General features: G+C 34.5%; 1 protein-coding gene across 5 annotated transcripts in view; it reads right to left on the bottom strand.

Annotated features, from left to right (window-relative positions):
• The window catches only part of ARHGEF12 (Rho guanine nucleotide exchange factor 12), a 144,069-nt gene that overhangs the window by 52,221 nt on the left and 70,024 nt on the right, over positions 1 to 21,824 (bottom strand). For 2 of the 5 annotated variants that reach the window (XM_037841748.1, XM_037841744.1), the window contains exons 3-11: positions 20,810 to 20,895; positions 19,078 to 19,134; positions 12,259 to 12,357; positions 11,533 to 11,582; positions 6,189 to 6,246; positions 4,377 to 4,555; positions 3,065 to 3,142; positions 2,753 to 2,872; positions 1,019 to 1,159 (exon numbers count right to left, since the gene is read on the bottom strand). In XM_037841748.1, coding sequence (XP_037697676.1) covers positions 1,019 to 1,159; positions 2,753 to 2,872; positions 3,065 to 3,142; positions 4,377 to 4,555; positions 6,189 to 6,246; positions 11,533 to 11,582; positions 12,259 to 12,357; positions 19,078 to 19,134; positions 20,810 to 20,895 — 868 coding nt within the window. The remainder of the gene's footprint in view (positions 1 to 1,018; positions 1,160 to 2,752; positions 2,873 to 3,064; positions 3,143 to 4,376; positions 4,556 to 6,188; positions 6,247 to 11,532; positions 11,583 to 12,258; positions 12,358 to 19,077; positions 19,135 to 20,809; positions 20,896 to 21,824) is intronic. The other 3 variants (XM_037841745.1, XM_037841747.1, XM_037841746.1) reach the window with 2 other exon arrangements.

Genomic DNA, 21,824 nt, shown 5'->3' with positions numbered 1-21,824 from the left:
CTGAGTAAATAACACTGAACTCAGCTTTTAGGTATTCACACGACTATGGTGCCATATCATATTCATCTTAAAATATTTTATCATCTTCTATACAAATACCCACATTTATTTGGCAGTTTCTGGGTTAATCAAGGAAGTGCTGTTACCAATCGTGAGCTATTAATCGAAGTCTATTTAACAAGACTAAGGCTCTTCCTCTCTGTAATGGCAAAGTGCCCCATGATTCAAGACTGAATCACTCTGACCACAAATGGAATATTAACATGCTCTTAAAGATATCAACAGTTGGCCTCTCGCTTCAGTAAGAAAGCACTGGCATTATTAACTTCTCTACCCACAAATGAGATGCCTGCTGGGAAATTCCCTCCCCTCAAAAGACACAACACTGGCAAAAGTTGTCCAAGGGAAAAGTGAAACTCTGGAATTAAAAGCTCATATACAACGATGCCCAGAATTTCTGCTCATCAAATTGCTGTATTAAAGATGGTAGTAGTAAAAAACAAGTAAAAAGCCAACACCTCTAATTCACACTAAAAATCAAATCTAATAATTTTATAGTTAGGGAGGTCATTTTGAGTAGAAGAGAAGGCACAGAAGTAGGAAAATGAATCCACATAGAATGCAAATGGAGTGTAGGAGGTGTTGATAGCATTTATTTTCTCCTCAAAAAGCACATGGAATTTTGAAATTTAATTTAGGAACATTTTAAGCAATAGGAGAGCCAAGGTATTAGTTTCCAAGCTCAAGGAAGAAATATCAAACATGATCCCTGATTCATGGTGCCCTCCCATTATGCCATCCATTGCATGCCAAAGTGCATAACACAAACAGTGGGTGTCACTTAGAAACAGTCAAGAATAAGATTGTCACATGAAATGGCACAATGGTCTCTCCATCAGATTCTCAGCAATAAACATTCCACAAAATGAAAAAAAAAAAAAAAAAAAAAATCCAAATCTGGAAAGGGGCTGTAAGGAAGAATATAGGAAGATAAAGATTTAGAACACTTCATGCTTACATCTGCATTGTCACTACCAGGCCGAGAACCATCTCCACTGCTATAGTCAATTCTGCCCAGTCCATCTCCAGTATCTGCTTCTACCTCACTGACTGTTAGTGCTTCACCTAAAGGCTTGGAGGGTGTAACTACAGCTCCATCCTAAAACAGAGTAAAGAAAAGCACACACACATACACACAAATACATTAAAAACAAAAACAAGAAAACCTTTCATTATTGACTGCATAAAGATTTAAACTACAATTGCTAAATATAAACTGTTAAAAGTGTACACTCTGATGTGATCAAGAATGTTCAATGCTCTAAAAGGAGAAAGCATAAATAACTACTAATTCAAAGTTCTAAAATGGCATGTCCTTAGAGACAGGAAAAGTGATATTTTAGTAAAGAGAATACCAATCCAAACTTCCAAATACAGCAAAAAGATAAAATATTTGTCAATTCATGTAATTTTTATTTCTTGCCCATTCATCCTTATCCCTTAAGATTATTACACTACAACTTCTGGTTAAATGCCTTCCAATGCTTCAGAAGTGCAATAAATTGTCAATGTTGGGACACAATGAAATAACAAACTATTACAAGCTTTTTAGATTGGAAATCAAGTTTTTTACTATTTAAATAGGGTAAGAATGTTGCCTTTGCTATGTAATAACATGAACTGTCTTGATATAGCTAGTGAACTGAAAGTTATGAAAAACAAAATGAATAATGTGTAATGAAAAATACACTAAATCAGGAAGTCAGGAGATCTTACAAACTGTGTGACCTTATGAGTCATTTAACCATTCTCGGCCCTAGTTTCCTCAAACGTAACATGATTTTTCAACTTTACAATGAGCAGATTAAGCTAGATGATTCTATGAATCTGTAGCTTTCACTTACAGTCCTAACTCAGGAATAGTAAAAAATCAATACTATTTATCCATTTTAAATGATACAGGCAATTTGTCCATTTTGCTTTAAGATGAAATATGAGAAGCTTAAAATTAAATTCTCTTTTCATATCCAAAATCTAAATATTATAGAATATAAAGCTTTTTGAAATAAAAATGCTGAGCTATTTTTTCTAAAGAGACCATTATCTCCATAACTTACACCTATGTAACAAATTCTACTAAAATCTATCTAAAATTGCAGTAAAAACATAGTCATTAAGAGTATGAATGTGCTTTGAAATCATCAAACTGCTTATGAATTCCAGTTCTACTTTTGAGTTAGAAGACCTTGGACTAGATTTAATCTCTATATATTTCAATATATGCATGTCAAATGGGGGAAAACAGTCCCTAATCTCAGAAGAGTGTTATGAAGATTAAATAAGAGAATGCTTACCCATATATTTAGCACAATGCCTATTATTTTGTAAGATATTATATCCCCACTTAAAAACATAACTGCCATACTATTTTAAGATGGCAGAATGAACCACAAAAATATAAAAATATGTATCAACATGTTTTTCAGTAGTGTGTCACATCAAAGTAAAAGCACTTCCTTTTTTTAAAATGATTATGAAACAAAGAAGTGTGATCTAATGAGCAAACAATCAATCAGAAGCCTATGTTTCTTTTAGTTAGTCATTATTTCTCTAACATCCTACACAGGACATCCTGTTGTTCTATACTAGAAAAAATAAATTTTTAAAAATGCAACTACAACATTATCTGACACATTCCCAGAAGAAAATTCTCCTGCAAAAAGTTGGGTAGCACTTTCAATAGTGATGCTACCTGAGCAGAGCCTGTGGCTTTGGATAACTGCTCTTGCAGCTGAGGAATGTGTTTCTTGGCTTCTTGGATCTCTTTCAGCAATCTTTGGGTAGGTGTTCGATTGTAATCTTCCTGCAATGACTGAAAAGTTATAAAGATATTTTGAGAATCACTTACGTTGAGAAAATATAGAAAAAGTCCACTCTCAATCAACAAAACAGCTGCTAGCATTGATTACAATACTGCTTGACTGTGATTATGATAAATAACAATTTGACTCTGCCCGCTCACACTTTTACTGGCCTATCAACAGTCATCACTCTGATTTAGTACCTGTAGCCGCTCCTGTTCTTTCTGTAGCATTTTTCTCAGAATTTCTACTTTCTGGTTATGAACCACATTGTTTTCCTCCTAAAAAAAGATAAAAAATAAACAAAAACAAGAACCAATACAAGAAAAGTAGGGCTAAAATAAACAGAGAAAATTAGACATATATTGCTGGTCATAAAGACAGGCTCTTAGAAAAGACACTTTTAAAGATAAAAGAGTACAGGGAAATTTATGCCCTTCTATTTAACTTTTAATAAAATGGGTGCAAAAACACATTAAATATTGATATTGTTTGGGGAAATAAAGTTGTCATAAGTGTAAAAATAGTATCTTTAACTCTTCTTTCTTTGAATCTTCACTTTCAACCCCTACATATGGTTCAAATTCCCAGAACCTCTTACCTGACATATGAAAACAATTCCCTAACTCATCTCCCACTATTTCTCCTTGTTTTATAACCCTATAGTATTTTATCAAATTAGTCTTCCTAAAACCATGCTGTGAGAGCATCATTCTCCTTTTCAAAAAACAATTTAATGGATTCTTACTGCTTATCCAGTTACATGTAATTTAATCTGGTAGTTGTGATTTTCCAAAACAGTCTACTCTTTGCAAACTCATCTCCCACAACGTACATCATTTATAGGCACCTTTATACCCATTAAGCAAGATAACTCATTACTTCCAAAAATACCTGGTACTTTCTTGACTCTTTACCTCTGTTTATTTTACTCCCTCTACCTGGGTGCCTTCCTCCCCATTTCTACCACTTATATGTTACCTGGTTTTCAAGGCTCAATTCAAATGATAACCTTTCATAAAGTCCTTCCTTATCCAAGTGGATATGCTTTCTCCCTCCTTTGAATCCCCCTTCATAATGTCTACATTCTACTTTTTTATTATAGTTAATTGTATACCCTTGATTCAAATTAAATCAACAATGGTTTATTAAACATCTACTATATGCTAATCAATCTATTAGAAATTTGGGACACAACAAAAAGCAAAATAAACAAAAAAAAACCCTCTGTCATCTTGGAGCATACATTCTAAGATGACTAAGGACTTTGAACATAGGATACCTTTATATATACACACACACACACACACACACATATATACAAATATACATATATATATAGTTGTGGCTGGTGCTACTGCAGTAATTTAATCATTCCTTGAATTTAAAAACTTTAATTTAGAAGTGATTTTATAGAACCTTGAACTTAAATTTGTTCATCAGTTCACTATTTAATATAAAGCAAAGGCATCATCACATAACTGAGCATTTACTAAGAAATTTTTCTACTCTTACCCCCATGAGCACAGGACTAGTGATTCTCTCCATATTCCCAGATGCTCCAGGTGAATGAGGGGATGCCATGATGGGAGACATATGTCCAAGGACTGATGGCTCTACTTCAGAATCAGCCAGTGGAATCTGGGGCGACCCAGGTGGGCGTCCCTGAACAGTGAGTGCTACATAGGAACCAGCTTGGGGTGGGAAGAGAGAGGAAAGGGGAGGGAAAGGACAAAAACACTGTCAATAAACTTGTTACAGCATTTCACTACTTAAATCTTCGACAGCTGTGAAATATCCATTTATGTCAGAACATCTCATCAACTGCTAACCATTTCTCCACAGAAAAAGGATCCAATTTGTCATATCTTTTGTGACTGCCCTAAAAATCTAAAAGAACAATATGATTTTCAGATAGCAAATTACTACTCATGAGATCAGATATTCATTAGAAACAAATAAAATAGAAAATCCCAAGAATATTTTTTTAAGTCATCTATCATCTCTTACTTACTTGCTCATGTGCTTGTCTCCAATAGCTTGTTAGCAATTCCCTTCATCTGTTACTAAACTGTTTTGAGTTGAAATCACTTTTATCATGCCTAGCGTATGAATTAAAAGCAGGAACGAGGCAACTCTATTGCAAATATACTACACAGCTTTTAGGTATGTCAAATTTATATCTGTTTTGTATTCTCAGAATATTTTATGCTTAACTTCAAAGTTATTTGTAATTCTCTGGCTACTGGATCAATAACCTATTGCTACAGTACTATGATTTAATTTTTTTAAGCAAAATTTACATTGTGATGAGTTAAAAATAAAACCTGGAAAGCAAAAGAAATAATCTTACTTTTATATTCTGCAATAGTTGGGCATCAAGCATATATTTATTTTATCTATTATATAGTACATAATTCATAAGTCACAATCTCATTAAATAAGCAAATTTATTTGAGTATGTGGATTTGATTACTTCTTTACAGAGATTATGATTTATAAGTTCATCACATTTCTTTTAAAAATATACTAAAGTGACAGACTCTGATCAAAATTACCATTTAGAATACTGGTACTCTGATGAAAGGTTAAAGGAATTTAGCATCACTTAACTTAAGAAATAAGAAAGCCAAGAAAGAATTTTATTTATTGAATTTAATCTAAAAATTTCCACTCAATGAAAATAAATAGGATTAAATAAAACAACAGTGATTCTGCTTGGCCACAAACAACTATTTCTTATCTGTAGTCTATTTTACTATGATGATGATGATTATGAATTCTTAACCCTGGAGATATATCAAGAGAATTGCAGTACCCTGGATTAATTATTTACTAGTCTGAGAGAAAGTGATTATGCTAGATGATTTTTCAAAGTTCCATTTCAGTTCATCAGATGATTGCATCTGATTTCCCAACCGCCTCTATCTCTAGTGATTCATGCATCCCTTTCAAATATATGCTGTAACTATTACCAAGAATGACAAATATACTATAATCAACTATATATATGGAGTTGTCAGAAGACAGTGAATTGAGAGTTTTCATCCCAGATTTTCCTTTAATGCAGGAATCAGCAAACTACAACCAACAGGTGAACTCCAGCCAACAGACTGTATAAATAAAGTTTTATTAGAACACTACAGCCATGCCCATATATTTACATATTGTCTCTGGCTGCCTTCTACATTGACAGAGTTGAATAGCTGACTGTATAGTCCACAAAGCCTAAAATATTTACTTTCTGGTCTATTAAAGAAAAAGTTTACTGATTATTGCTTTAAGGGTTTCAGAAATTTATTAAAATTGAGACTAACATTCACCTACATTTGATTAGCTTCACCACCTCCAAATGGTTTGAATGAGTCACCAGAGTTCCATTCACCTGTAAGAAAATGAAATTAATATTTGTCAGATACATTCTATTAATTCAATGGATAAAGGGACTTTGGGAATCATCACATATAATACAACCAATTATAATATAATGTTGTAAACAGGGCTTCATTAAAATAAATATATATGTATATTTTTTGTTTGCTTTTCATTTTTTTCATTTTATAAGGTATACTCAGCAACAAAGTGAACTTGGATATAGAACAAGGCCTTGAATTAAGGATTATTACAACTTATTCACCATGACAATGATAATTCACACCATGCAAGAGATTTACAAATCCTTCACAGTGAAGGTCTCTTGCTAATAGAAAGGTCTCTCTGCTTTTCATTACCGATTCACTGAAAATCATAATAAATCAAAAGAGATGGAAAAATAAGTAATAATCCACAACAGTACTCTATTGTACTTTTAGTTCTCCAACTATAACCTAATTATTATAAAGATAATTAATTTTCAGGCAGGCTAAATGTAGGAAATGTTACCCAAATAAAGGTAAAAATATTAAACACAGGTCTAACATTAATTTTATTTTTTTCCTGATGTAAATAATACTACTTTTTGAAAGTTCAAATACAACAGAGCATAAAACAGAAAAAAAAAGTATCACCATCATGGTCAACAGAGATAGTTACTGTTAACCATGATGTTAACCTTTGAGACACTTTTCTAGCATACACACACTAGATACACAAACACACATACATACACATTTTAACTGCCTTTTTCTTTTGTCCAAAAAAAAAAAAACAAAACACTTTTTCTCATTGTATTGTGGATAGCTTTCAATGTAGGTACATTCATTCTTTTTTAAACCTGCAGGGGAACCAGTTAAAACACATTTAAATTGTTTACAAGTTTTTAATATGATAAAGCCAAAATGAATTTCTCTGAATATGTATCACTTCACACTTGTACAATTATTTCCTTAGGTAAGTTCTTAAAAGTGGTATTGCTGATTACAGGTTATCTTGTTTCTTAAAGGCTTTTTATATGTATTCACAAATTGCCATCCAAACAGATTTTACCTAATTTATACTTATAACAATGAGTATAAATTATATACTATACCCAAACTATGTCAAATGTATATTATCCATCTTTTAAATTTATGACAATCATATTCTTCACCTATCATTTTAATTTCTATTTCTTTGTTATCAGTGAGGATGGACATACCCTCATTAATATGTTATTTATCAGGAAGTACCTAAGATGGCGGTTAGGTGTGACAGGGCAAAAAAACACCTCCATGAAAAATACTAGATAAAAACCAGAAAGTGACCCAGAACACCAGTTTCAGCGATGCAACAGCTGGACAAGGTCTGCCAAAACCACAGGGAACATGCACTTGGTGAAACCGTGAGTCTGCATTCTGAAACGAGTGAGTAAGCCAGCTGAAAGCCCCGTGGCCATGCTGCGGTGTGGGGAAACCGAGGGTTGGCGTTTGGAGACGGACTAGTTCTTTTTAAAAAAAGAAAAAACCGAGGAGCAGCTGCAGTTACACCAGTGAAACTGCGCAGTGAAACACGGCAGGAGCAGGCTGTGCCAGCCTCTCAGTGTCTGGCATGGAGGATAGACCGCTGCTGATTCCCTCAGGGCCGAGGGGGCAGAGGGGAGAGCCAAAAGAAGAAAGAAACCATGCTGCTTGCAGCTGGCTCCCTGGTGAGCTGGAGACACTCCTCCCCATGGCCATACCCACAGCCCAGAGCCGTGCCAGGAAACCCAGTGTGACGGGGAGTGTATCCCACATCACTGTGCACATGCCACGATATTGGCCGTGGCCAGTGGCCTTGGGTGCATACACAGCTAGTTGTCCTAGAGCTGGGAAGGCGGAGCTGTGCAAAAAGCTGGGGGTTGAGACGACCCATTCAGCCGTCTTTGCATCAGGCTGGGAGTGCACCTGCACAGCTTGGCAGCCCGGGGCTTCCCTTGAGGGACGGTGCACACTTGTGACATAGCAAGGCCTTCTTCCCTCAGCAGAGGTCCTGGAAGATCACAGCTGAGAAGGGGGGCCCGCTCAGAAAATCCACAGACGCTACCTCAATGCCGGCGACTTGTGGGTCAGCAGCAGAGAAAATCTGGGGCAAAACTGAAATGAAGGCTTAGACTCTGGCAACAGCCTTGAATCTCCAGGAACACCTGGGAGGTTTGATTATTAAAGCTGCCCTGCCTCCCTAACCACCCAGACACATGCCCCACAAGTTGTATTTTTTACAATTTGAAAGAACCCTGTCAAGCAAAGCAAATGCCAAAAGGCCAAAAACAACAAAAAATCTTAAAGCATATGATAAAACCAGACGATATGGAGAACCCAATGCCAAACACCCAAATCAAAATATAAGAAGAGACACAGTACTTGGCACAATTAATCAAAGGACCACAACGAAGAACAAGAACACGGCACAGGATATAAAGGACATAAAGAAGACCCTAGAAGAGCATAAAGAAGACATTGCAGGAGCAAATAAAAAATAGAAGATCTTATGGAAATAAAAGAAACTGTTGGCCAAATTAAAAACTCTGGATATTCACAATACAAGATTAGAGGAAGTTAAACAACAACTCAGAGATCTAGAGAACCACAGAACAGAAAATGAAAGAACAAAAGAAAGAATGGGGAAAAAAATCGAAAAAATCCAAATGGATCTCAGGGATATGATAGATAAAATAAAACGTCCCAACTTAAGACTCATTGGTGTCCCAGAAGGGGAAGAGAAGGGTAAAGGTCTAGAAAGAGTATTCTAAGAAATCGTTGGGGAAAACTTCCCAAACCTTCTATACAATATAAATACACAAAGCATAAATGCCCAGCAAACTCCAAATAGAATAAATCCAAATAAACACACTCCAAAACATATTCTGATCAGACTGTCAAATACTGAAGAGAAGGAGCAAGTTCTGAAAGCAGCAAGAGAAAAGCAATTCACCACATACAAAGGAAACAACATAAGACCAAGTAGTGACAACTCAGCGGCCATCACGGAGGCGACAGGCAGTGGCATGACATATTTAAAATTCTGAGAGAGAAAAATTTCCAACCAAGAATACTTTATCCAGCAAAACTCTCCTTCACATTTGAAGGAGGGCTTAAATTTTTCACAAACAAATGCTAAGAGATTTTGCCAATAAAAGACCTGCCCTACTCCAGATACTAAAAGAGCCCTACCGACAGAGAAACAAAGAAAGGAGAGATATAGAGAATTTTAACAGACATTTATAGAACCTTACATCCCAGATGACCAGGACACAGATTTTTCTCTAATGATCATGGATCTTTTTCCAGAATAGACCATATGCTGGGACATAAAACAAGCCTCAATAAATTTAAAAACAACAACAACAACTGAATATATTCAAAGCACATTCTCTGACCACAATGGAATACAAATAGAAGTCAATAATTTTTGATTTGTAACTCCACTATTTACTTCCTACATGATATGTGTATTTTATATACAAACTGTAACAACAAACCAGTGGTTTTGGACTCAATGTAAAATATGTAATTTTTGACAAGAACTATATAAAGATGGGGGAATGGAGGAGTATAGGAACATAGTTTACATGTCCTATTGAAGTTAAGTTGGTATCAAAGAAAAACAAGATTGTTACGGATTTAAGAGGTTAAATTTAACCCCCACAGTAAACACAAAGAAATTATCAGAGAATACGACCATAGAGATGAAAAGTAAAGTATGGGTTATGAGAAGTGGGGAGGGGCAATGGGGAGTTAAGAAATGAGTGTAGGGTTGCTGTTTGAGGGGAAGGGAAATTTCTAGTAATGGAAGGTGGGAAGGTGATTGCATTACAACATTCTAAATGTGATTAATCCCACTAATGGAATGCTAGGGAGGGGGAGGAACGGGAAGATTTAGGCTGTATATATGTTTCCACAATTGAAAAAAAAAAAAAAAAAAGACAGTCTAAATAGATGACAGTTGTATGCCAAGGATGATCCTGGATGGGATCTGAGGATGGAGGACAGGAGGCTCAAAGGGACACAGTTGAGACATAATGGGGAAAAAAAAAAAAAAAAAAAAAAGGAAATATAGAATGTAAGCTTTGTATCAATGTTAAATTTCTTAAACAACTTAGCTGCGCTTAATGGGCTTACATAAAAGAATGTGCTTCTTCATGGGAATTGCATATGTGAATTACAGTGTTTCTTCAAGATGTGTGCAGCTTGCTCTCAAATGTTCAGAAGACAGCAACTGATGATGGATGATAGATAGGGAGGGTGGGAGAGAAAGAAAGAAATGGTGATGTGACAGGATGTTAAAAGTTGGTGGATCAGGGTATCGGGGGAGGGGGATCAGGGTATGCTGGAGTTCTGTGTATGGGGTTTGTATTGTTTATGCAACTGTTCCTATAACTTTGAATTTATTAGAAATAAAATTTTTTTTAAAAAATCCAAAAAAAAAATTATTTATATCAATTGCCTTGGGGAATTGCCTGATAAAATCCTTTGTCCACTTTTCTGTTAAGGTACTTATTCTTTTCTTATTTATAAGTGCCCTTTATATATTAAGGATATTATTCTCTGTAATACATTTCAAATATTTTCTACAGACTGTTCTTTATAAAGTGTGTTCATGGCGCCTTTTTTCTGGAAAGTAATTTGATCTTAAGAAATCAAATAAGTCAGTTGTCACAAGAATAATTACTGACTAATCCATTCTTTCCCTACTGATCTGAAATCCAAGGCCTGTTTCTGGACTTTTTATTGGCTTCCTCATAGGTCTATATTTAGACTGGAGTGACATTTTAAATTAATCCACACCATCTCCCCTCTTACATACCTGTCTATGTATACCATACTTCTTTCTTTAGCTATTCTTATACCTTTATGAAGTTCACTTGGAAGAATAATCAGTTTTCCAGGTACCAATACACCTCCCCCAATTCTATTAATATATTTTGGTGGCAATTTCTTGCTAACATTAATTTGGACAGAAATGGTATCTTTACGACAGAAATGGTATCTTTACAACAGTGAATTTTTCTCCGATTCAGGAACATATATGACTCCATTTATTCCAACTTTTTATTATACCCTTCATTAATATTTATTTTTTGTTGTTTTTCTTTTTTAATGGGGTAATATTAATTTTAAAACAAATAAAAAATTCTTTTATAGTCAAAAAGACCCATCATATCTGATGTGTTGCTTTCTATGAAAACCTGAGTGGGATGGGAAAAGGAAATCAGATAGTTAGTATACGTTGTTGCTTTTTAATCCCACCACAAGTTCCATACTAGTCGTTCCCTTACCTTGATGATTCGATCACCTGTCTGCACTCCAGCCCGCATGGCTGCTCCATCTATAAAAAATAAATGAGTTACTTAAAACATAATTAATTTGCATTCACTGGTAACTCCTTGGAAGAGAGATAGTATAATGAAGTGGTTAAAAACATGGCTGTAAAGTCAGACTAGACTTAGGTTCAAATCCTACCTCTGCAACTTACTTGTGTGAACCTCAAAGTGATTTGATACTTTTTAACTCGAAGCCTCAATATCAACTGTGAAATAGGCATAAAAACTACCTCAAATTACAACACCCAATATACAGGAGGTATTCAACATATAGAAATAGTAGTAGAAGATACTGTCATTATTTGGGGGGAAGAATCAATATTTTGAGTCCATAACTATCTATTTAATCTGTCTCTATATCTCTAGTGCCATGAAGAAGTGAAATTCCAGAAACTTTCTATAAGTGATGATCATAGAGTATCATGACAAAGGAGACATATGAGTTCTAAACTCTATAAAAAATTGTTTTCTTTCTATAAGATACAAAGAAAATCAACTGGTGTAATTCATGCCTATAGCTATGATGCTGAAGAAAAAAGCTAGCACAACAGCCTGTATGATCTGCAATATATGTAGTTATTCTACTCCAATAAACAAACAAGGGAATAGGTATTATTTAATATTTTCTATTCTTACTCTGTTTGCTTCCCAGTAACAAGAGTGTTTTAAAAACTGCCTTGCCTTCTTTCACAGACTGTACGAAGACTGGATTGTCTCCACTGACCGTCAGCCCAAATCCATTGTCATCCTTCTGGATAATCACACAACGCTGAACAAGACCTACACAAGAACCACGGGGCAAAGAGAAAAGGAAGAGAAAAACAGAGAGAAAAGGGCAATAATTATATATTATAATGAACTGTATTCTATCCGGAGAAATACAAGGTAGCAAATGAAACCCATATATAAAATAAGAGCGCCAACCCCATAAATAAAACAAACACAAGAACATCACAAAGAGTTACATATATTGGTTTCTCACTGGAAAGATGGAGTAGAATTGTTCCAAAATTAAAAACAGCTATAGCAAACTGGAAAAGATCAAGTATTAGAGATGAAGCAATTAGAAGGAAAGCCCATTCACATGTAGCCTATTTATTTGTAATATAAAGTCCCCTCCCACCTTCTTGTGTTTTTGGTGCTTAACCCAAGAAAATCAAATATTTTGGGACATCAGCCTAGGAGCACCCCATGGTGAATTCTGCGGAAATCTAACCTTACTCTCAGAAAAATACACTCCGGAAACAAACTATAAAAACAAAGAAGGTGCTTGCAGAGGACTTGTAGCTCTTCTCCCAAAAGGAAAAGAAAAGAGAGAAAAAGGAAGAGTTCAAAAGAAGGAAAGACCCTGGCTCAAAAAGATAAGCAGAAAGAAGAAAAAGGTGGAAAAGACAGAGAATCTATGAACTCAACCAATTATTTCACCTTATTCATAGACTTACCTGTTTCCTAGAAGAGTTTGTTTTCCTTCAAGTTAAACAGCAAATGAAAACTGCCAAGGCTAGGTGAGAGAAAGAGGACCCCAACTAAAGGAATAGGGTTATCCCTTGATAGAACTCTGATTGTACCCAGGGCTGTTTTTTCATAGATGTCTCAGAGGACGCTGAATTCTGTGTTAGCCAGAGACTCAATAAACCCTTTCAGCTTTGCAAAATCTTAAACCTTTCATCAAAAATCAATATATAAAACATATAAAATAACACAAGTACAATAATGATTTGAAAATAAACACTTTCATACAAAAAGCCACCATCTTATAAATGAATGAGGTACAAACCAAAGGATATATTAAAGATTGTACATTAATGAATATATATATATATTCCTGCTAATAATGATATATCACTAGAACGTGAGCATACTATAGACAAAATACTAGAATAAATGGACACCTTCTACGGAAAAAACCCTGAACCTTATACTTCACACCCTACACAAAAATTAACTTAAAACAGATCATGGGCCTAAACATAAAAGCAAAAACTTTTTAGAAGAAAACAAAGGAGAAAATCTTCACAATCTTAGGGTCGGCAAAGATCTCTTAAGACACAAAATGCACCAACCATAGGGGAAACAACTGATAAATCAGACTTCAAACTTTAAAATATCTATTCTTCTAAAGACACTGAAAAAAATTTAAAAGTAAGTCACAGACTGGTAAAAAAAATATTCACAATACAAATATCTGATAAAGGACTTATATCCAGATTATATTTAAGAAAGCTCTATAATTCAGTAATGGAAGACAAATTTAAAGGAGACAAAAGATTTGAAAACACACATAACAAAGAAAGTAACAACAATGGCAATTAAGCACATGCAAAGAAGCCCAACAGCTGCAATCACCAGGAAAATGAATATTCAAACCACAATGAGATACCAATATAAAGCTAAAATTTAAAAGACTGATAATATCGAGTACTGATAAGGATGTAGAGCAATGGGAACTCTCATACATTGCCAGTAGAAGTGTGAAATAGTACAATTTGGAAAACAGTTAATTTCTAAATAAATAAATAAAATCAGATATTATAACTTTAAAATAAAAATCAAGGCAATTATGGCACTAACATATATTTTTCCATACTATACCCACACCTCCCAGCTCTCCCACCTGACCTCACATGGGTTGAAAATCAATGAATTAAACGTTTATTATTATAATGGCAGTTTGCTGTGCTAAGCCACAGAACTTCTTCAGCAAAGACTTTTTTTATAACGTCTCTGTATAGAAGAAGGGGAAGGGAAAGGGGGCATGAAGATTTTGTCATGTTTGTGTATTTTATTTGAATATCATATAAGGAAAGTATTTAGATTAACAATTGACAAATATTAAGGGTTCATAAATGTTAAGCATTATTTTATCATTATTGGAGAGAGGTTGCCCTTGGATTTTCCTGCGGAGAAATATTAATTAACTCCTCTTACCAAAAGCAAATATTCCTTAAGAGAATCCATCCTTAATTGTGCCTTTGTCTAAGTTTTGTATTGTTTCAAGAGGCTGGCAAATTAGTTTTGGATGGGAAAGGAAGAGAGAAGGAAAATTTTAGAAAGCAGACCTCCTTATGACAGGTAACTTTAGAAGATGAGAGACAAAAACAAGGCCTCAGGATACAAGTCATCTCCCCTCATAGGCTTTTCCTGAATATTTAGACTGGGTTAGAAGCCCCTCTTTTAGACTCTCACTGCACCGTGTATTTATTTACTTCTATCATATCCTAACCACTCACATTGATTCATGTTTGTTTTATCCCCTTATTAGACTATATACTCTATGCACGCAGGGGCTGTATCTTGTTTAATATTTTATCTCAGAACCTGGCAGATGTCCTGGCAAATAGAAGGAAAAAAAAATTGCTAATGAATTAATGAAAATTGGAAAAAGTAGAGGAGGAGTCTAGAGATGGATGGAAGTTAAGAGGAAACTAAACACCATCACACACAGTCAATTTTATAAATATGCCTAGGGCCCTAGCAGACTGCTAAGGATTGCATAAACATATTAGGATTACCTCAAAATACTGAAAACCTGTTTTCCCCAACTCATAACTGTTTCAGTCTGATACCTTCCCTTTTAATTCTACATCAAAAGGAGATGAGGAACAAAAAGGAAAACGGATAAAAGCTATGGGCACATCCTATCCAGCTTCCTCCTCTCCTCAACCCCACTATATTATCCATTTATTATCATTCTAAGTCTACCTGCTAATCTGAGAATCTGCTGCAATTTAACATATAAAAAGTACTAGACCAGTACTAAAAAGAAAACATATCTTACATATACAGCAATTCAGGGACTCTATAGAACTCAAATTAGTGGTACAATCAGATTCAAAGGAACCTCTGAATAGATACGCATCAGAGCATCAGTGAAGTAAAGCAGTTCTAATCAAATTTACATAATTACTATCCTTTCCAAAATTTTATTTTCTCTTCATAACAAAAACAATTTTTTCCTTTATAACAATGTAGTCTTGAAACCAACAAAAAAGATTGCTTCTTACTCAATAGATAACTACCAAGGATTATATTCTGAGCATGTAGTCCTTTGTTATGCTTTGGAGTAGGAAGGTGAGACAGTGATAAAAAAGATATTCTAAGAAAAAGGTGAGACAGTGCTCTCAAATTTCACTATAATATATTCTGATAAAAAGACACAGCTACAGTGCCAGACAGTAAACAAATGAAAATGGAGTGTTAAACACGTTAATGCCAACAGGCTAAATCTTTCATACTGCATTTACTTTAGTGAAAGCACATTAGTCTTTCTTCACCTTTGATTTTATTACATGACCAAACTTTCTGAGGTCTCAGGCCTCAAGAATTAGCTTCAGGGGAGGGTGTAGAGAAAAACCATGTGCAACCTCATAAAAACAGCTCATTTTTAAACTGCTGCCAGACATACATGTTTTATGAGTAAGACCTCAGATAATCCTTTGATTAAGAAGCTTCTTGATTGTAAATACACAATGCTGCCAGCAAGAGGAGCCTGAGGTTCCAAGTATGTTGATTTTGTTCTTTTAAGCTATTACCAGAAACAAACCTTTTTTCCAAGTTCCTTTTCTTCTACCTAAAATTTTCCCAAAGAGAGGAAAAATCCAACTAGGATGAGTAAAGATCTTATTCCATCAATTCTCTTCACTAGAACATTTCATCCCAATTTCAACAATCATTCCTTCAAAACACTGAGTAAGTGCCTCCAATGTGCAGGCATTAAGGGAGAGGTAAAGATGGATACCAATAAAATAGCTAGTTATAAAGCAGGACTCTCCCTTTATCCTGTGTATGGCAGATAAATTTAAAAAAATAAATAAATAGATCGATAAATAAATAAATGGGACAGATAAAAGGTATGGGATGCTTTGGATTTTGGATGGATGTTCTTTTTTCTTTTCCTTTTTTTTTTTTTTTTTTTTTTTTTGGAGCAATGAAAATGTTCTAAAACTGACTGTGGTGATGAATGCACAGCTATGTGGTGATACTGTGAGCCACTGATTGTATTCTTCGGGTAGATTATATGGTGTGTGAATATATCTCAATTTAAAAAAAACACCTGGTTTAATTTGTTATATAATACTATCAGCTGGAATTTCTTCATAAGACCAAGACAAAAGTTAAGACGCTATAGTCAACTCAAGATTCTCTTGCTAAATCTCTCATATGCCACAACTAACCCACAAAAATTCTTTATTATAACACCAGTGATGAAAACAGAAAACTAAATAGCATCAAAATTGCAGGAGAGAAAATATGTTTATGATCTGCACATGTTCAACAGGCTACAAAAGATATAGATGGAAAAATAAGGGGAAATGGAATAAACACTGATCTACTACGCTAAGCAGAAACATAACAAAAGAAGCAATACAAAACAAACTCTTGGTTTCCTTTTAAAATGAGCAAAGTAAATCTTCCTCACAGAATAGCTTTAAAAATGGCTAAGAAAGTTTAAAATAAATAATTTGTAAGTGAATAACTAGCATTTATGCTAAGGACCCAGATAATGAATTTTACCCCAAGAGAAGATAATCTACAATCCCAAAGGAAAGAAGTGTGCTTGTCAAGAAACCCTACCCTAAAGCAGAATATCACCAGTTACTATGATTCTACTCAATCATATTCCAGTATTTCCAGGCTTTCCATGACTTCCTAGAGATTCTTTTTCACCCATGCTAATTGCACACAGTCTTAAGAGGTCTATTCACACAGGTGATAACATACTTGCAATGTCAAAGGATTTAAGTTAGCATGCTAATTCTGATTAACTCATGCCTCTGAGCTTTTTGAGGAAATGCAGCTCACAGTTCCTTCCAAAATAAGGTATTTCAAGGGTTCTCAAGAAACAAACATATAGCGAAGCCACACCTTACTTCCCAATTACCACTTAAAATATTTCTATTACTACCAAGCCAATAACATGTCTGAACTAGTGTTAATATTCCTATCGTTGGTAAGAAAAAATATGAGTATAATATTTCCAGTTATAGATTCCCAAATTGTTAGTCCTCATCCAAAGCAACCAGCAAGCTTCTACAGATACACCATTGATCTAGGAAAACGATGGGACAGATGTAATACACCACTGCAAAGGCTACTGGGAAGAATGGCACTAGAAGGATACTGTTCAACTTCCTAAAGAGTATCAGCTATCCGAAGCTCTCTATGTAGAACAGAAAGACAGTCTTGAGAAATTAGGAAGCTATTTCTTACTTATGAAAGTCAAACTACTTTGGAAGTTAGAAAAAGCATAAATTTGCCATGTAACAAGGTTTCCTGTTGAACTACACGTAAAAGTTTTAACAACATAGAAAAAGGTTTAATTACATAGAGAAAGCACTGATCACAAAAACCCAAGCAAAGAACTATGTGTATGTCTCTAACAGAAGCATTAACTGGTTTATAACCAAACATTGAGGCTTCATAATACTAAAAAGTATCTGATATTATGGGCTCAAGCAGAGGTGATTATAAAATGTCTTGGGGGTGGGAGGGTGCGCATTTCCATGTGTTTTTTCCTTTCACGTACATCAAAAGTCAGGAAAAAGCTGCTCCTGGGAAAATTTCCACTTGACATATTTTTGGATCTATTAGAAAAGACCTGATTTTCCTTTGAGGCCAAATTTTGAACCTTCCTAAAAAGAAATAACTTCGTCCTCTGAAGATTATTTTAAAAATCTTGATTCCAGGTAGTCACTCTTCTATTCACTTTTCTCAGAAAACCAATTAGATGCCGAATGAAAGGAAGGGGGCAGGTAAAACTAGGTAAAGGAAAAGGAAAAATGGGTATGAACTTTACAAATAGATGGTTTATATTGTCTTTGGAAGACAGGACATAGACTAGAAATATTAGCATTTCAATTATCTGTTATAAAAGTTGGTCATTCAGGTTAAACTTGTACATTGTGAAGATTATCTTTAAAAGGTGTCATCTGAAACTTTCCCATTGAGAAGAAGCTTCTGGAAAAGTTATGAAAAGTATAGACAAATTTTTGTTACTGTGGATAAATTATACAAGAATGACTTTTCCAGATCATGAGGCAATTAAAAATAAACAAACAAAAACAAAATAAAAATTCCAAAGAACTGATAACACATCTAAATCAAGACAGTGCTATACTTAGAAGAAAAGATGGATAGTGTTGCTTAAATCCTACATGACTGGAACTCTGAAAACAGGACATGGGAAGATGATGTCAAGGGCTCAAAACCCATCAACATTATTTAAAGGAACCTGACCCAAAACACAGTAAAGACACTTTCCTGACAGAAACAAGAAAAAAGGAGAAGACAGGTAATGTGGCCTATTCTTGCTCTACAATGTTAGTTTCTAGCAACCTTAAGCCTCCACATCATAGCCCCATTAAAACCCCAGGCTCCCTTTCCCTGCAATAGATCATGCCATGCAGAGCAGACAAAAAAAAAGGCTGCAGTTAAAAAAAAAAAAAAACAGCATGAAGCAAGCTCCAAAGATGCAAGGCTGTATTGGCTACATTAGCTTACCATATGTCTCGGATCTACTCTCCTCTGAACTAGACTTTGTCTTCTTGGAGGAGCTATCTGCACAAGAGCGGGAGAAAAGGAGAAAGATATAGAAAATATGGAGACCAACGTAAGGGGAAAAAACTTCATGGGGAATAAAAGAATGAATCATGATCAAGTTAAATCATGCAAACAAAGTATGAACATTACAGGTGACAGCATTTAGAATAGTCACAAACAGCAAAGGTACTGACATTTTAAAGATTTATCAAAGAAAAGAGAATGCAATAAAATACGTTCAAACAACACAGAACATGAATAGACAGAGTCTACAAAATATATCATCTGACAAACTGTAGAGATGACAATAGCACTAGAAGGTGTAATGATCGCATTATGAAGGACTAGGTATCACCTTACAAATCCATCGATTGAGTCAGGAACACCACATATGAACAATACAGAATAAATCAATCGAGCAGGACTATTAAATATTTTATGAACATAAGGCAGAAACTTGTGACCCTCATTAGCTAGACAATAACAAGCCATATAAATGAAAGCCCAAGCCCCATGATTTCAAAAACCAGGTGTCAGAAACAAAGAATTCTCTCTTAATGGAGATCCAGAAGTGACATAATACATACCCCCAACACCCAAACCTCCTAAAGTGATGGCTGGGATTTCATTTTACCTACTATCCAAGATACAAGTGTATTATTAGCTACTTACTGATCAGCTTTCCCTTCACAGATAATAGTTTTTCAAAATAAAAGAGGAACATACTAAAAATATGAAACATCTTAAATGAATACAAAAATATATTTTACTTTCTATTAAATATTTCAAATATTTTAAATATTTCTAAATAAAAATATCTAAAAGTAGACACATTATTTATATGAATGAGACCTCAGCATTTACCTACATTTTTTGTCACAGGGACATACAACTGAATATAACAGTATGTGCACAAAGAACATATATCAGTTTCAACTGACTAAAGCAAAATTATCAAGCAGTTTTTATAAATTAATGAATGAGTTTTCCAGAGAAAAGTCTCTAAATTCTCTTTTACTCATAACAATGAGGTCAACTTTTAAAGCAAAAGCCTATATTTTGCACGAGGAACTCAATCTACATGCATGAACTTAAGAATATAAATACTCAAAGTCCTCTAACATGAACACTCTAGGAAAGAGTCAACATACTGAGGTTGAAAGATACATCTGACTTCAGAATACCTTTTCACTGAGGATTTAAAAAAAAAAGGATTCTATTCACTTGCTTACTCTAAAATGAGACAATTATTAATTTTTTAGGTAATGTTTTATCTAATACTCTAATTCACCATGATCACAACTGAAATTGTAAATGACTACGGAACTCTGTAGCGATTATAGCCTTGATTTTATGACATACTACTGCTCCTACCTATGATTTTTAATACTAAAATCTCCAATTATTATATAATTATTATTTCTATTATTGTCACTATTACAAAATATAATATACTCTACAATGACACTAGTGGAGTCTATAATGTTTAAAGTTAAGAATGCTTGCATTCCTCCTGAATGCAAAAAACTTACTTTATGTAAGTGGAAGAGGAACGGTACTAAAACAGATCTAACAGCCACTCCTGGATGTTTCAGGTAGTTATATAGCTTAAGTTACAGTATTCTGAACTTCATACTCTCAATATACTTTGGAAGAACAAACAGTGTTTTACCAAGAACAAACAGTGTTTTACCTGTGGGGTCAAAATCATGTGATGTACTGCGCTCAACTTTCTGTTTCTTATCTGTTGGTGATTCTCGGTTCAAAATACTTCCATGCCTAAATTAAATCAAAACAATGAAATGTTTACTACAAGAAAATCATTAAAATAAAAACTTGATTTTCAAATCCGGAAAGTGTAACTTACAGAGAGAAACCAGGAAATGATACTTAACATTACCATAAACCAACTATAATTTATATTTTTCAAGAAGCTTTAAAATTCAGTCTGTTATATGTAATACACTGTGTACTTATTTGAGTATAAAAAGTACTTGAAAATTATAAATAGTATAATCTATTTTATTTTTAGAAAAAAGCTGCTCAAAAATTTTTAATGGTTTTCACAAGTTATTCACCACCATTTCTATTCAACAGATGAGAAAACTGCCAAAAAGGAATTAAACATATTCCCCAACCCTGTATGGTCAGGTTCAAAGTCATTGTACAAATATGGCATGCATGGGACAGTTTAAAAAACAAAATCTTAGGCATGCATCATTTTAAACATACCTGTAGTTCTAGCCATAGAAGGCTTAGGCAACCACATTCTGGTTCAACTGCACTAGAGTTATTATTTTCCCTATAGCCTAGCCAATTACACTTATCAGATAACAGCTAGGCAACAAATAAGACCATGACTCTGATACATATGCTATTAATTAACTGAAAAGCCAAGATTAACATTTAGTGTCCTGGACCATGCTGTCACTAAAAAATGATAAAAATGACTCTATTAACCTCTTTTGTTGCTCAGATGTGGCCTCTCTCGCTCAGTCATAAACCCACTACCCTCCCCCCTATGTGGGACATGACTACCAGGGATATAAGTCTCCCTGGCAAAATGGGACATGATTGCCAGGGAGGAGACTAGCCCTGGCATCATGGGATTGAGAATGCCTTCTTGACCAAAAGGGGAAAAAGAAATGAAACAAAATAAAGCTTCAGTGGCTAAGAGATTTCAAATGGAGTCGAGACGTCATTCTGGA

This window comes from Choloepus didactylus, chromosome 6 (genome assembly GCF_015220235.1).
Source record: "Choloepus didactylus isolate mChoDid1 chromosome 6, mChoDid1.pri, whole genome shotgun sequence".
NCBI classification, from domain to species: Eukaryota; Metazoa; Chordata; class Mammalia; order Pilosa; family Megalonychidae; genus Choloepus; species Choloepus didactylus.
This window is presented reverse-complemented; position numbering and strand designations above follow the sequence as displayed.